This window comes from Protopterus annectens, chromosome 15.part0 (genome assembly GCF_019279795.1).
Source record: "Protopterus annectens isolate FY-2018-M chromosome 15.part0, PAN1.0, whole genome shotgun sequence".
In the NCBI taxonomy this organism is placed as follows: Eukaryota; Metazoa; Chordata; order Ceratodontiformes; family Protopteridae; genus Protopterus; species Protopterus annectens.
The window spans coordinates 463,250,502-463,266,448 of record NC_056749.1 but is presented as its reverse complement, the minus strand read 5'-3'; the positions used below and the strand labels follow the sequence as shown (position 1 = coordinate 463,266,448).

Genomic DNA, 15,947 nt, shown 5'->3' with positions numbered 1-15,947 from the left:
GTAGTGTTTGGGTAGTTTTATTACGTGGACAAGTAATTGTTTATCTCTGTAAGCACATATTTAAATTTTTTTAAAATTAAATGTGTTTTCTGTGTTATTGACATCTACAGAATATTGCTTTATTATGCTCTACTGTCAAGGCGCAGAAATTAATTTTAGACTTTACACAGTTTGCGTCAATTTTTGAATTTACCAGACACTCTGTCATATGCAATGCGGCTTAACTGGTTTTGAAGGTGAATTGTAAAGAATGCTGTAAAGTGAAATTATAACAACAACAAAAAGCTTCCTTGAACTCAAACAAACGGCACATGTATGGAAAGTTGGGTACATAACTCAAGAGTATGGATGAAAAAAATAACAGTTCAACTCGTTGGAGGCCGACAATTCAACAGATTTCGCTGCTGTGTTTTTGTATCATGGGCTGATGCGTAATGAAACAACTGAGCGGCTATGAGTGGTAACTAGAGAAAGCACATCTCCAATCATTTCCGCAACTCGAATAAAGCCTATATACTAACACTGTGGCAGCACGAAAGCTACTTTAATGTGCCGCTTACTCTCTCCCCCCTCCCTTTACCTGCTCTTCGGAAAGAGTTAATGTGCCTACTATGGTTGGAGGGGGCGGGCTTAGTAGTGTCATCCAATCGCAAGGCGTCGGTTGATTTCAGCATGTGATACATGTATGTTGTTTGTGAGTGTATGTGGGGTGATGTTGAGAGACACAATTATTAGTTTTTGTGGTCTGAAGAAAGAGAATTGTAGTCATTCACCGACGAGAGACGGAGCGCGAGCGAGCAACTGTTAGCATATAACTGCAACCAGGAGGGCTGTCATTGAGATTAGTAATTGCCTTGTTGCTCAGTTTATTGACTTGGTATTTGTCTACATGTTGCTTAGATTATAAATCTTTGCATTCGGCCTTGTACTACAAACTGAAATGAGATTTTGGATACATTAAAAGGAAGTACACACATCTGGTTGAGTCTCGACGTTGACTGCAACTATTCGGAGTTTAATTTCCTTGAACTACTACAGTCAGTTGGATTTTGTAGTCATTTCATAATTTGTTGTCACAGCCGGAAGCAACAAGGTGCACATTGTTTGTTTGTTTTTTTTATTTTGTTTTTGGAATTGAAAAGCACACATATATGCACACAAGCAGCGTGAAAATCCATAAAAAATTTCAAATGGTTTATGTTACTGTTCATGCACCTCTGTTCCGTTAAATCCGCCCACTGACTGTGGGAACTAACTGGTACTTAATTTCCTCTCTGTTTCAATTTTTTAAAAGGGCTGTGGAAACACGCAAGGGGGACTGCAGTTGACTTCCCACAATCGGTTTCTTTCGAAATTCAAGTCAATAGTAGCACTGCTGTTGATGTTTCGACAGGAATCGAGTATTTTGGCTTGTATTCCTTCTTGCTCTAACTCCTTGCAGGACGGGGAGAGGAATATGTCTCGGTACAACCTCGACAGTTTAATGGATTGGGTGTACGGTGGAGTGGACCCCAGGTTCGCCGGTAACGGGGGACCCGAGTGCGCAGCCTTCCTATCCATGAAGCAGCGTGTTGTCGAGAGTCTGCTGCTTACCGCTATATCCGCTAGTGAGATTTTACTTGGATTCTTGAAGATTAGACATTCCCAGGAGAACTGGCAGGAAGAAGGAACAAAAGGACGGCAGGGCAAACAAGAGAGCCTGGGGAAGAACTTGTTGCTGGTTGCTCTATGTCTCACATTTGGAGTGGAAGTCGGATTCAAGTTTGCTACCAAGACACTCATCTATCTTTTAAATCCATGCCATGTTGTGACTATGATGCAGGTATGTTTTGTGGTGTTCATTTTGAAGTGGCGCACAGTCACATACACTTGAAAGCACTCCATCCAAAGATTGAATGCTTACTGCCGAGATGGGTGTGAATATTGTGTAAATGTAATCTGCCAATGCCGTTATCTCCATGAAGTTGGCATTTCGTTTGGGTTTCCTAGGTGCTGCTTAAAGTGCTTTTATTTCACTGTTAATAGGTAACACTGTTTAGAAATAATTTAAAAGGCTGTGTATGCATCAGCCACACTAGCTAGCCTGTATTATCAATTGGCAGGTACAGCTCCTGCTTGTTCTGGATGTTGGACTACTGAAGGTAGTGTTTTTTTTTTTTTTTGTTTTGTTTTTTTTTTTAATCACGGTTTTGATTCTTTGTTTTCAGAACAGTATCGGCCAACTCTTCAGTTATATACATTCTAAAGTCTGTTCCCTCCCTTTGTAGTTAACTTTTCAAACAATCTGCATGCAACACAACCGTAGTCTGGGCTGTTATGGAATCAGAATGTTACAGCATGGTTGAAGGAGGCGAAGCCCCCATAAACTAACAGATTGAGAGCTGTAAACAGCATTAACAGTCTGAAGATTCAGTAAGAATTAAAGGTTCAAGGGTTTTAAAAATGGCACCAGTGTTAGGAAGTTCATTGCAGGGCTGATTAAGTCAGAAAGCCCTTCTTATGAGATTTCAAAAGATTGAATAAATAAGGTGACCATACAAGAATTAATGAAGTTTGGTAGCCCTAACTGTAAGACTAAGTGCAGTGTTAACAGTTGGACAGCTCCAACAAGATTAACAGGAATAGGAGATCCAACAAGTCAAACACTGTGAAAGATTAGCGTAGTTGTGAGGTAGAAGAATTATTGGAACTGTGCCATTAATGGAATGAATATATGCAAGGTCATCATGTACTTAACTTATTTATAAATTTACAGACTCAGAAGTGCACATCAGCATTACTGGATAGCATAGCATCAAAGCAGGTGTAAAATAAACTGGCGTACCCCAGCAAGTTTAATGTATCTGGGGGAACATGATGCCAGGCAGGAAGTTTACTTTGACAACTTGTTTGTTGTCATGGCCAAACTGACTAGAGCTTGCACGTGCTAGTCCTGTGGGATGAAGTGAATGGACAGTGATCATGAAGACGTGGTGCTTTGGTAACTTTCATTTCTAATGGGTGCTTTCCCTAAAAGGTATTGGATAGTGGGGGTAAAATCATTAAAGTAGGACTATGCAGATGTCTTAAATTATATAAGAATATGTTAAAACAGTATTGTTTTGTTTGAACTTGGGGTAAAGACCTATGTTTCACAAATTACCCATGTGGATTGCCGTTGCATTACTTTTGTATTATCTGACCAGTGATTTCTGTACTGTGAGCGCTGTTTTTCTGCAAAAGGGTACCCCACTGTATGCACCCGGCATGTTTATCCATTGCTCTCTCCTTCCTAAACTGGCTGTAATCTTTTGTAGTTCTTTTTGTAAGAAGCCCCCCCCCCACACACACACACACCATAGGTTAACTATGCATAGTGCAGTTGTTTCTAGCCATGTCATCCCTTTTTACTTTGTACTTCAGTGTTGAGAGTTGCCCTGTTATAGCTGCTTCTACTTTGATTAATCGATTTACAGCTGGACAAGGTTGCACCAGGCGAAAACAACCAGTTGTATATAAAATTTTCTTGGTGAAAAAATAATGAAGTGTGGGGATAAGCTCCCATACCTGCTGGAGATGTATCAATTCCTTGATCATATAGATACAAGGGGCACTGAACTTATACCAACACTACAGGCACATAAAAAGGAAGAAGGGAATAGTTGATGGAGCATGCTTAAAAACTGTAGCAGTCGTGTTTTCCTGTGGAAAACAGAGATGGGGAAAATTTAACTTCCCTGAGCTGAATCTGACCCATTAGCATCTTGTCCAGTTTAATCTTAATGAGATGTAGGGAAGCCAACACTGTTACCTGGGTAACAAAGACAAGCATAGATGCAATTTATATGGACAGTTCATAGTACACATTCGGTTGTCCTCCCTGTCTTTGCATGGTTTTCCTCTCGGTGCAAAGTAAGAAATGAGCAATAGAAACGTTCACCTTTTAGTAAAGCAAAGATAAAAAGCAAAGGTTTCGGGTTTTTTCGGAGGAAGGGGAAACCTTTGCTTTTTATCTTTGTTTTATTAAACGGTGAACATTTCTGTTGCTCGTTACTTTGTTTTTTGAGACTATCGAACATGGTTTGCTGCAGTTTGTTCTATCTTTATTTCCTCTGTGTGCTCCAGTTTCTTCCCACATTCCAAAGACCTGTAGTAGGTGTTTTGAACATAAAAAAATTGGCCATAGGTGCATGTGTGTGGTGTGGCAGAACTACTGCAACAGGGCTAGCCACCTGGCACTGTGAACTTTTGCTCTAGATAATTGTCACCGAAGTGACGTCCTGTCCCCTATTGTGCAAAAAACTGGGGGAAAAAGGGTTTGTGGGTGGGTGGGTGGATGGACTGGCAAGGAGCATGCATGTCAGTGTTACTGACCTAGGAAAAGCGAGCTCAGCATTGCCCTTTACATTTGTTAGGAAGGCTACCCTAAATGAAGGAGGACCCTTCAAAACAAGTTAGTTTTACAGTTTTTTTTGTAGATGTCTTGGGAAATTAAAAAAAACCCTTTACTTAACAATATTGGTTGGTTGGGCAAGTAGTGAAGCTGGAACAATGATCCAGTGACCCAGGTTCGGTTAGTGGTCCTGGTACTGAAGGGTTAGTCATGGATGGAAGGAAGGAGCATAATGAGGGTACAAGGAGTCCTCTTTGCCAGCCTGTAACATGCTGGTGGTGCTGTAGGGAAACTAGGTACAGTGGGTATGCGAGTAGGGTATGAATACATGGAAGCACTTGTGGCCACTTCAGCATCTGCAGCTGTGAACAGTAAGTGGCAAGGACCGGAAAAGGCCAGATAAATATAATAAAAATAAATAAAATCCATGTCTGCCATTGTGACACACAGGTGATAAATGAGCAGCATAGATGATTGAGTATTACCCCCTTGTTCCTCAGATGAATGAATAAGAAAATTAAATAAGTAAAAGAAACAGCATTGTTAGAATCAGCAAGAGTATTTCACATGAATGTTCTTTTAAGTGTACCAGAGATGACTTGAAGTAACAATCTTTGTACTGATGCGTTTGGTATCCATTTTCATGAGAGTGAGTCTGGTAACTCAGGAAGTACCCTGCAGTAGCAGCTGGCAGTGTGTAACATGCCTTGCTCATCATAAAATTAGATGTGAATATTGCTTTTCATGTATTTTTCACCTTGAAATAGTTTCTGATTTCACAGATATGATGCATGTTTTTTTTTACAGGTAATCCATGAAACCATGCAATAATGCAAATTAATAATTTTTTTCAGAAACAATATCTTCAAACAATGAAAATTATGTTAAAAAACCCATAAAATGGGGGAGAGATGTATTATTTAACTCTGACTTTTTAGTGTTTTGACTGTTTGCTGTTATGCACTGTTTAGTTAAGTGGCACATATTTTATATTTTCTGCCCTTTTAAGAAAGGGGTTTCATCAGTAAATCTTGCCTGTTAGAGCTCTTCACAAAACAGGGTTCACTGCCAGCAAGGTGAAGTGAAAGTTTCTGTCTGTACTGATGGTTTAAGCAGAGAGGGTAGGCTTGTTTTCATAGAGCTTCAGTTTTTCACACGAAGATTCTTCTAACCACAGAACATTTTCTTGAGACCACCGTTAAAAGCCTTATTTCTTAAGTATTTTTTGTATAAAGGTGGAGCAGAGTATGACAGAAGTGCAAAGTATTATGATTATACATTACTGGGTTGTGCTTCTTTGTCAGTTTTGAAGTTTATTAACGGCTAACAATGTGAAGCTTTATTTCATCGCAGTGTTTTTTCAACAAGACTTGTATTGCACATGGCTTTAATATACATATTTCATCCAGTTTTTGCTGGTAAATTTATGGTATCCTTCAAATCTGTGGTCCTGGCATTCCTGCCCAGATCCATGTACAACTATCCCCCACCAGACAAGTAAGGTGTTAACATTTGTCTGCCTTCAAGTATGCAGGCTATAATCAAAAGGCCTTACACAAACCAATTCTCTGTAGTCATCAGCAAAGTCTGTAGCCTTTGGAAACCGGTCCCGATTTCTTAATCCGCATCACACAATTACAAATGTTGATAAATAGGTCAGATGCAGGAATGGACTTTAAGAGGTAATCGCTGTATTTTGGGACTTTATAAGTTTTATAAATAAGCTACACCCTGCAAGTATGAGTATAAAATTGAATAAAATTTGTGCAAGGTTTGCACTTCAATACAGTACGTGTTTTGTGTAAGTTTCTTTTTCTGTAATAACTCTGGTGTAGCTTTTGGTAGTGCATTTGTTTTGATTAGTTGAGAGGTTAGAAATGCTTTGTGTGTTAGGTAGTAGTTTTTTTTGTACTTCCTTGTTTGATATTATGTTCTGTTTTTCACTAGATACAAACACCTTTGCATATGCTAGTTGTACGTTGCAGTTGGATCTGTTATTGATAATTAACATAAAAGTTGATCACTGACATAAAACGTGGAAAAGGGCAGAACGTTTTTTAATGTAGTAATGCTTGTCCCCTAGTGAGCTGGCAGCTGATGTAAATCTATGCATATTGGTATCTTTTTGCAGTTTCATTCACTAGACACCAGTTTGCAAGATAGGGTTTATTTACAAGGACAAATGGGGGAAAATAGTTCAGTCCTGCAAAATGGTGAATAAATATAAAAACATTAAAAAAAGCCTTGCTTCAGTAATCTTATTGCCCAATTGCAATACTGTCTTCTTTGTCCAAATCCCAAAAAAATGTGTCCACAGGCAACTTCAAACATTTCCTTGGCCATCAACTTCTCACACTATTCGGCATGGCTTTTGCCCAGGAAACAGTGCTATCACTGCCCTTCTCACCATTAACCAACATGAAATAGTGTAGCCTAGTTTCTGCCTTATTTCTTGACTTGTCAAAAGCCTTTGATGATGTCTCATCTCAAACTGTTTCAACAGCTGTCTTCTGTCTCTTACCCCCAACCCTATAATTGTTCATCATCTGACATCCTTTTTAACAGGATGAAAAACATGGTGATATAGTTGAGCATTAATAAAGTATGGGCCAGATTCAATACAGCCTATACTAAGTGTATGCTGTTCTAAGTGAACAGACAACACACACGTAACGCACACCTTCTTCCTCCTAATTTTAGTTTTCCTACTGATATTTTTGCAGCTTTAAATATTCAACGGGATTCATACAGGTTACCACAAAGTGTAGACTACAGGTACACTTAGTGTAATCTTTCTGAGTGGCTAGAAAGCACAAAAAATGTGATAAGAACTTTATTGAATACATATCCTGTAAGCTTAGTGTACACTTGGGGCCAGATTCAGTAAAGCCTACACAATGTTTTTTTGTTAGACTCATGAAGCCTTTGGATTTATGTCAAGATTTTTGTTTACTGTGGTGCTTCTTGGTGCCCTACAGTTCTTGATTCTCTTGCTTAACCTAGAAATCTTTTCCTTAACCCTGTCACTCATCTTCCACTTCTTTCCACCCTTATTTCTGTCTGACAGTCATTTTTCTCAGTTTATCTTTTGCAAGAGCAAGAAGTAACACAAATAATATATATAATCCATGCTAAGTCTTCACTTCACTTCTTCTGTATTGTCATATACTATATTCTATTATTTGACTTCCCTAACTTTGCTTAATACAACCTGTTAAGCTTTCTTTTTTTAACCTCCCCACCTAAACAATTCTTGACTTTTTTTGTCCATCAGTATAATTATTATATGGTTAGTTTTATTTGTACATGTTCAATGTCTTCTGTTGAGTTTTCTATATATGTATAACCATCATTATAACTTTATATTCAATGCTGTTTATTGTGGTTTCATTTTATATGTGTAGTCTGTGGAGCTTTTCTTCTCGGGCTTCTGCTGAAAAGATTTTTTTCTGCTCAGTTGGAATTTCCCGGCAAACAAATGTTGATAAGGTTGATAAAGCTCAGTTAATAAAAGCACATAGAACACTGTAACATAAACATATATACTCAGGCGGTAAATATCCTAAATATAATATAATCAAATTAAAATATTATGTCTTCAGTTTCCTACCCTTTAAAATGGGTCGTAGGGGAATTCTGTCATTCAACCCTGGCTCACGACCGGCTCTGAGCCTGATGATCTATTTGGTTTCATTTTGTTCAGTGCTATTCTGGATATCACCCCTCCTAATAGTAGGTTCATTAATGTAAATCACCATAAATTTAAATATATGTGCAGTAGATGTATCCAATACATGCTTGGATAAAGCATTTTTATCTGATTTTATCTGAATATTATACAGGTGCTCCCTTATTCTGTCCTTAAGTCGTCGATCTGTCTTGCCCACATAAAATGCTGGGCAAGACCGGCAAGTAGCCAGATAGACGACATGTTCAGAGTCACAACTGGCTCTAAGATGAAACCTAAAACACTGTAAAGTAGTAGGATGTACAAACATGACAGAGTCGTCTATAGAGCTACAATAATTACACTTATTACATGGTCTAGTAACACCAGATAAAAACTTAGAACAATAACTGGAATCGTATCTGTTGTAACAAACTACATAGCATCCTGTATAAGTTTAATTTATTCTTGTATATAAATTTAGGAAAAGATATAAGGGCAGGATGTGACATTATAATTATATGAACTATATATACTGCATTTTATCATAAATGCATTCAAAGAATCAGTATATCAAGTCTTTTATTAATGCATTTGCTCTAAAGGAATCTTAAATGTATATATTGTATGTTATGTTATTTGATTTTATATTTTATATAAGGGCAGGATGTGATGTCACTATTACATGAAGTATATATACTGTGTTTTATCATAACTGTTTATTGGCCTGAGGAAGCCTTTGGGTGAAAGCGCTTGCCACGTTGTCTTGTTATTAAAGCCATTAATTTATACATCTTTCTTTTGGATTATCTTTTGGTGAAGTGAATACTGCAGATTATCATCAGCATTTGGATTTTGCTGTTTTTTCAATGGTCACAATGTACATTTGAACAGCTGCTTAAAAGCCATCAATAACACTTGAACAAGGATAGAGTGTTTTATGCTACTTTTGTATAGTAGCTTGTTCCGCCATTCTGTTCTGCAGTGCTGTTGTTCGTTATTTAGACTTTTTTATTGGTGAACTTGTTACAGAGCAGCTATTTTGTTCTTTCTTATCACATTTATATTAATTTGCTGTCTCTTAATTATGGTGGAGCTGGCTAATACTTCTGTTGAGTTGCCATATAAACCGGAAAGTCTACAAACTAAAAACAGCAGATTTGAAAATTGTATCTCTGGCGGAAACAATCCGCTATTGGCGTATGATGTAACATGTGACATTGAAGATGATTCCATGACCGATGCGAGCTGTAGCGTCTTGTCCACACTTCTCAATCAGATGGAAATGGATTTTATCAAGTTAAAACGAATGCAACTTCAGTGACAACACTTCGAGGTCTGCATAACACAAGTTATCCCCAGAGGACTACGCATTTTAAAAATGCACCCAGACTTATTGTATAAATGGCAACACATCAATATAGAAACCAGTATACGTTATATGTCACTTATGAATGAATATTTTTTACCAGAAGAGACTATTCTGAGAGAACGAATAAAAGAACAACAGCAATTTATTTATGAGACATATCCAATCAAAGTAGTGGACAAAGCATTTGAAAAACTGTTAGATAATGTATATTTATACAAAAAGAAACTGTTGGAGCAGAAACAAAGTAAAATCCGTAGAGATACTGCAGATTTTACCAACGGGCAGGTCTTTACTTGGCCCAGGTTTAATCCTGCAAACCAGGGGTATGGGAGGGTAGATAAACATAAAAATGTGAGCAACAATGTGGATATTAATGCTGACAAAAATCTGTACAGTAAAAGTAATAATTTTAACAATGTTAATGCTCATAGTGTCACTATGAAAAAACACTCTTTTGAGAATAATGCGTGTCCTAAAACTAAGAACATAGTAATTACTTCAGCAATTGTACATCAAGAAAATGAGATAAATGTATCTTCTCAACCTATAACTGAAATTATACATACAGATGAGATTACCCCAATAGAGGGATCCATTATACTTGGAGGTCAAACAGATGGGACCTAGCAATGGAGATGGGGTGGTTAGGAAGAAAGTTCTACATACCCATAAAACTAATACCACAAGTTTGAGTGAAATGGCCCCTTTCCACATAGCCGATTTTCGGAGGGGAGGGTGGGACCGCTCCATGAGCAGAGGGAGACAGAAAAAGAGGATGATGGAAGACTAACATGCAGGCCCAACATTGAAAAAAATGTGGGAAAAGACCGCCACTCACTGATATGGAACATTTCCAGTAGATGTCTAGCTGAAGAAGAAAAAAGTGTTTTAGAAAAAGGGCTAACATTCATACCATCGACTAGGAGTGATATTACCGATCCAGTGGTGGATCTCAAACTATTTGCTAGAAACATTCAATTAAAACTAGATTTTTGCTAATATAGAATCAAGTTTCAAAAGACCTAGCACATAATATACCCAACCTACATCCTCTTATAGACGCATATTCAAAATTAGTGGAAGAAGAACTTCATGAACTTAATAATAGTAATAGACATAAAAAATGGCATGGGAATCTACCCACCAAATTAAGGTTAGCATTACATACACTTAGGAATGATTCGACTATAATAATTAGACCTGCAGATAAGGGTGGACCAGTAGTGATAATGGACAGTGATAAGTACATGTCCAGTATGTTGGAAATGTTGAGTGACACCCAGTACTATAGTCAAATAAATTTAAAAGTAGTAGATAAGATTATTGACAATATTACTCTTACTAGAATTTTATTGTAATGGAAGAATTAGTGATAAATTGTATGAATATTGTTTTGTCAGCAAACCAATGATACCTTGCATACAAAGTGTGCCAAAAATTCACAAACACCCTGAATGCCCACCCATGAGACCAATAGTTGCAGGGCGAGGTTGGGCTACAGAACCTATTTCCCTATACCTGGAATCCATATTAAGACCTGTAGCAAACAAATATATTTTGAGAGATACTAAGCAGTTTTTAATAATGCTATATGATGAGATGAAAGAAGTAACATCTAATGATAAATACTGGTTGGTTACCTTAGATGTTCAGTCCCTCTTTACTACTATACCTAATTATGGGGGTATAGCTAGTATACGCAGAATATTCGAGACCCACCAAGCCTCATTAGACATTCACATAGAGACTCTCTGTGAATTATTGGAGATAGTTCTAACTAATAATTTATTTACTTTTAATAATTTGGTTTATATACAGAGAGATAGTGTAGCTATGGGCACTTCATGTGCCAATAACTATGCCAATCTCGTTATGGCTGACTGGGAAATTAGACGTTTGTTTGTGTTAAATCGTTTTAAGGATCATGTCAGATTCTATGTACGTTTTGTGGATGATCTTTTCCTTATATGGAAATCCGGTAAAGCTGAATTATGTCAATTTTTAAAACGGGTGAATTCATTGACTCACTATTTGAAATTCACCATGACAGCATCAGAGAATTTTGTTTCTTATTTGGATGTTTACATGGAAAGGCTATCTAATGGCCTTTTAAACACTGGCGTACATAGGAAAGCATGTTATAGGAATTCCCTTTTGCATAGATCTAGCATGCACCCATATCATATTTTTAAAAATGTAGTTAAAGGACAGGCCATACGGGTGTCCAGACTGAATTCCACAGAGGCTGGATATAATAGAGAATTATCCAACCTTAAAGAACAGTTAATTGAGAGAGCATATTATTCTAAGGAAATTAATGAGGGCTTCTTGGACGTCGATACACTTAGAAAAGGCAGGGCATATCCCTATTTTGCTGATAGAAATCAGAGCAACCAAGATTCAGATAGCCTACCCCGTACAAGTAATACAGATAATGAAGGACTGAAAGTATCTATATACCATACACAAGATGTTAATGCCATAAGGAAAGTTTACCTTAAATATTGGAATATTTTAAAGGTTGATCCTACCATCCGAGCAGTACTTATACAGGATGCTATGTAGTTACAACAGATACGATTCCAGTTCTTGTTCTAAGTTTTTATCCGGTGTTACTAGACCATGTAATAAGTGTAATTATTGTAGCTCTATAGACGACTCTGCCATGTTTGTACATCCTACTACTTTACAGTGTTTTAGGTTTCATCGTAGAGCCAGTTGTGACTCTGAACATGTCTATCTGGCTACTTGCAGGACTTGCCCAGCATTTTATGTGGGAAAGACAGATCGACTTAAGGACAGAATAAGGGAGCACCTGTATAATATATAGATAAAATCAGATAAAAATGCTTTATCCAAGCATGTATTGGATACATCTACTGCACATATATTTAAATTTATGGTAATTTACATTAATGAACCTACTATTAGGAGGTGAGATATCCAGAATAGCACTGAACAAAACAAAACCAAATGAATCATCAGGCTCAGAGCCGATCGTGAGCCAGGGTTGAATGACAGAATTCCCCTATGACCCATTTTAAAGGGTAGGAAACTGAAGACATAATATTTTAATTTGATTATATTATATTTAGGATATTTACCGCCTGAGTATATATGTTTGTTACAGTGTTCTATGTGTTTTTAAATGTGGACTTCTAAATGTTGAATTTTATAAGCGCACTTAAAGAATTAGTATATTAAGTCAGTTAATAAAAAGTTTGGCTTCCTACACAGCTTCAATATTTCTGCCAGAGTTCAGCAGTGCTACGAAGAGGTATCTGTTCCCTCTTGGCTCCACAAACAAACAGGATAGCTGTCAACTTTTAACTTTATGCTCTCTATTGTAGGAAGATCTTCCAGTCTGGTTTTCCTTTCATGTTTCATTTTCTGGAGCGTCGTAAGCATACACTTCCCATGACTCTATACTCTGGAAGACAGGACTCTGTCATCTTGGGGAACTGCTGGTTCTTAAAAATCCTCAGCTGTATCTGGTGTTACTATAATGATCCCCATATAGGCAACTGTCATGTGACCCTTTAGTCTTTTCCTAGGTCAGAAGCCACTTCTGTACCATACAGCGTTTGTGTGTGTATACTTTATAATATGTAGTGAGTACATATACATATGTATGTGTGTGTATATTAATTTTGCAAGGCTGGACAGGGAAAGCCCTAAGGACACTTAACTTAATTTGTGAGGAGTTTGGCTGTGATATGGTAGTAGTACTTATGTGGAATTGAAAGATTTGTGATCTATAAAACCTTGAAGGATATGCGCTGAGGCATGTCAGAACTTTCCATGTATGTTACAAATGCAGGTAAGATATGAATTCTGAGTGGAGTCCTTCCTTCTCCTCACATGATGCCCAGATACAAAGAAAGTAGCTTCAATACTTGGTTAAATGTCTGGTGTGTCTCGGGGGGGGTCCAGATGTGTCAGCATGGGACAAGATGTTAGGCAGTCTAGTTTTCTTCTCTAAAGATGACCTGCATCTCAAGGTTTCCATATACTAGCTAAAGCCTTCACTGCCTCCTGGTGCGTTTTTAGACCGAGTTCTGTTACAGGTATTCCAGCGTAATTAACATATCGCCCCTGAGCACATTAAGGTAGCTTCTTGATGACAGAAGTGTAAACAGTCAACTGCCTTGCTGAGTTTAATTCTGGTGGCTGCCCAAAAAAAAAATTACTAGAAAATGGAAATCAAAGTCTAAACCGAAAGTACTAGAAGTGGTGAGTATAGTAACAGAAGAACTGGAAGTGGGATCTTTAGTAAAGGATAGTATTAAATTACGTAGACAGAATGGGAAATGTGGGAACGATAAATGCAGAATAATGTTTTGGAGGAGGAATGAGGTTTAAGGCAAGGCAGGAATTGAATGAACTATATAATATTTAACAATGCTGTATAGACGATTATAGGTGATGCATAATGTTTGCAACTAAAAATGTCAAAATGGTTTGTTTTTATTTATGTAAATGTATGGTTGCCTGATTGCCTGTGTCATAATTGATAATTTAGCAAAGATGCTTAAAAAAATTAGTAGAACTTAAACTGAACTATTCAGTCATAGTATGAAAAGCCTAAAAAAAATCAAACTAATTAACACTATTGGGTCCACTAAAGAAGCCCATGATCTTAGGCTGGCCTCTGAAGCCAAAGATAATTATACATTTATAAATTAAAACAATAGCCTGTTTTGTTTTGAATTTATTCAGTGGCACCTCATGTTTTGACCCAATAGAGTTTACCAATATCTTTGCAAATAAATTTAGTGCCACCTTCACCCTTGAGATTTCTATTCGTATCCCTGAAATATCTGACTGTCTTACTTTCCCTTTACTTCTTAAATATCATTTACTGAAACAGCTAAACAAAACCAAAATACTTATGTGGGACTTGACAACATACCCAGTTACTTAATTGGTAGTGTTAAACGTGTTTAACATGCCTTTGCAAACGCAGTCCTTAAACTTTTTAAGTTTAGTTGCAGACTTTACCCCTGACAAGTGCTGCACTGCAGTGGAGCTGCCCCTCCATACAAATGACCTCCTAGCTGACCTTGGAAGTCCTGTAGAAGCTTCATATGCAAAACCATGAAATGTGTTACAACTGACCTCATAAACTGTCCTATAAAGAATCTTGTTAGACTTGACATGTAGCAGCTTGGCTTTGTAAAGAGGCGATCCTGAACATTTTTAATCTGGTAAACTTCTTCAAAAGAGTTACAGAGGCTTTAGATGGTGGTCATGCAGTGTAGTTTAACTTGGCTAAGGCGTTTGAAACCCTTCCCTATAACATCACACAAAAGCTAAATGCCTTTAAAAATCAACCCATATATGGTAAGGTATCTATTGACCTGGCTGAAAGAACTCGCACAGTTTTGAGTTTGTAAATGACTGCAAAGTGGGGGGTTGTTGTTTAGTCACCCTGTGTTACCCATACCCTCAACAGTGAGCTGTTATTAGTACTAAAAAGTGTAGAATCATCACTTTTGGTAGACAACCCCCGCCCCTCATTTTACAGTATAACCAACACACCACTGCAAAATGAAAATGCAGTCAGGAGTTAATAGCTCCCTCTCTCTTGATAATTATGTGACAACTGTTGCCAGGAAATATTTTAAGCAGCCCAGCTGTAAAGACTGGTAGAGATGGTTGAGGGCTGCCAGCCTAGCCAGAAAGCACAATTCTATCATTTGTAAATATGAATGTTGAGTTTAACAATGTGGCAACATAGCTTTCTTTACAGCAGATGGCAAAGTCAAGTATTTCTTGTTGGTCCTTTGAAATTAAAATTATTTCATCACTGCCTTTGATGTTTTACAATTCGACTCCGTCTGGACTGGATGAAGGCTTCCTGCCTATTAATTTAAGGCCAAAGTTAATGACCAGAATTTACACGTGGAATGTACTTTCTTGCTCTAAGTATAAAAGACTGTAAATGCAGTTTCTGCCACCCTGGTAACAACAGGAAAGTATGAAGTGATGTAATGTTTTATCAGAACTGCAGTTTCAATCTAAACAGTGAGAACCAGCAATTAAGCACATTTGTCTGAACATCCAACTGAGCACTCTGCCTGCTGTCTTATGTAAGTTAGTTTAGAAGTGTGTTTTCTTATAGATAGCTAGAAGTTATAAAGATTAGAAAGATTAGACTGTGTTCTTCTGTGATGTCAGAACTGAATAACTGATTTATTTTAAGTATTTCTGTGTGATCTCTGAACTCTTGACTAGTACTGACTGTGTATTAGAAAGTATTGTCCTGTGATTTTAATTATTATTAAATATTTTAAAACCTTTTAACTGTGTGGCTGGTTTGTATAGAGAAAATTTAAGCTCTAGAGTACATTGCATATTTATAATGATTACTGTACAAAGCCACTGTAATAAGCCTTGACTGATAAGTCACACAAATTGGAGAATTATATTACACAGTAACAATTGGACACCCTTTCAAGGGCCTCTGAGTAGCTGATAAGCATTAGTAGGTGGTGGCCAGTAGAACTACTGTACAGTCTGGGAGAAATACACCC

The 15,947-nt window shown here is 37.3% G+C and overlaps 1 protein-coding gene across 1 annotated transcript in view; it reads left to right on the top strand.

The window, feature by feature from the left end:
* The first annotated feature begins 634 nt into the window (after window positions 1–634).
* The window catches only part of TMEM164 (transmembrane protein 164), a 1,027,811-nt gene continuing 1,012,498 nt past the window's right edge, over window positions 635–15,947 (top strand). The window contains exon 1 of the mRNA XM_044057200.1: window positions 635–1,822. Coding sequence (XP_043913135.1) covers window positions 1,382–1,822 — 441 coding nt within the window. The 5' untranslated portion in view covers window positions 635–1,381. The remainder of the gene's footprint in view (window positions 1,823–15,947) is intronic.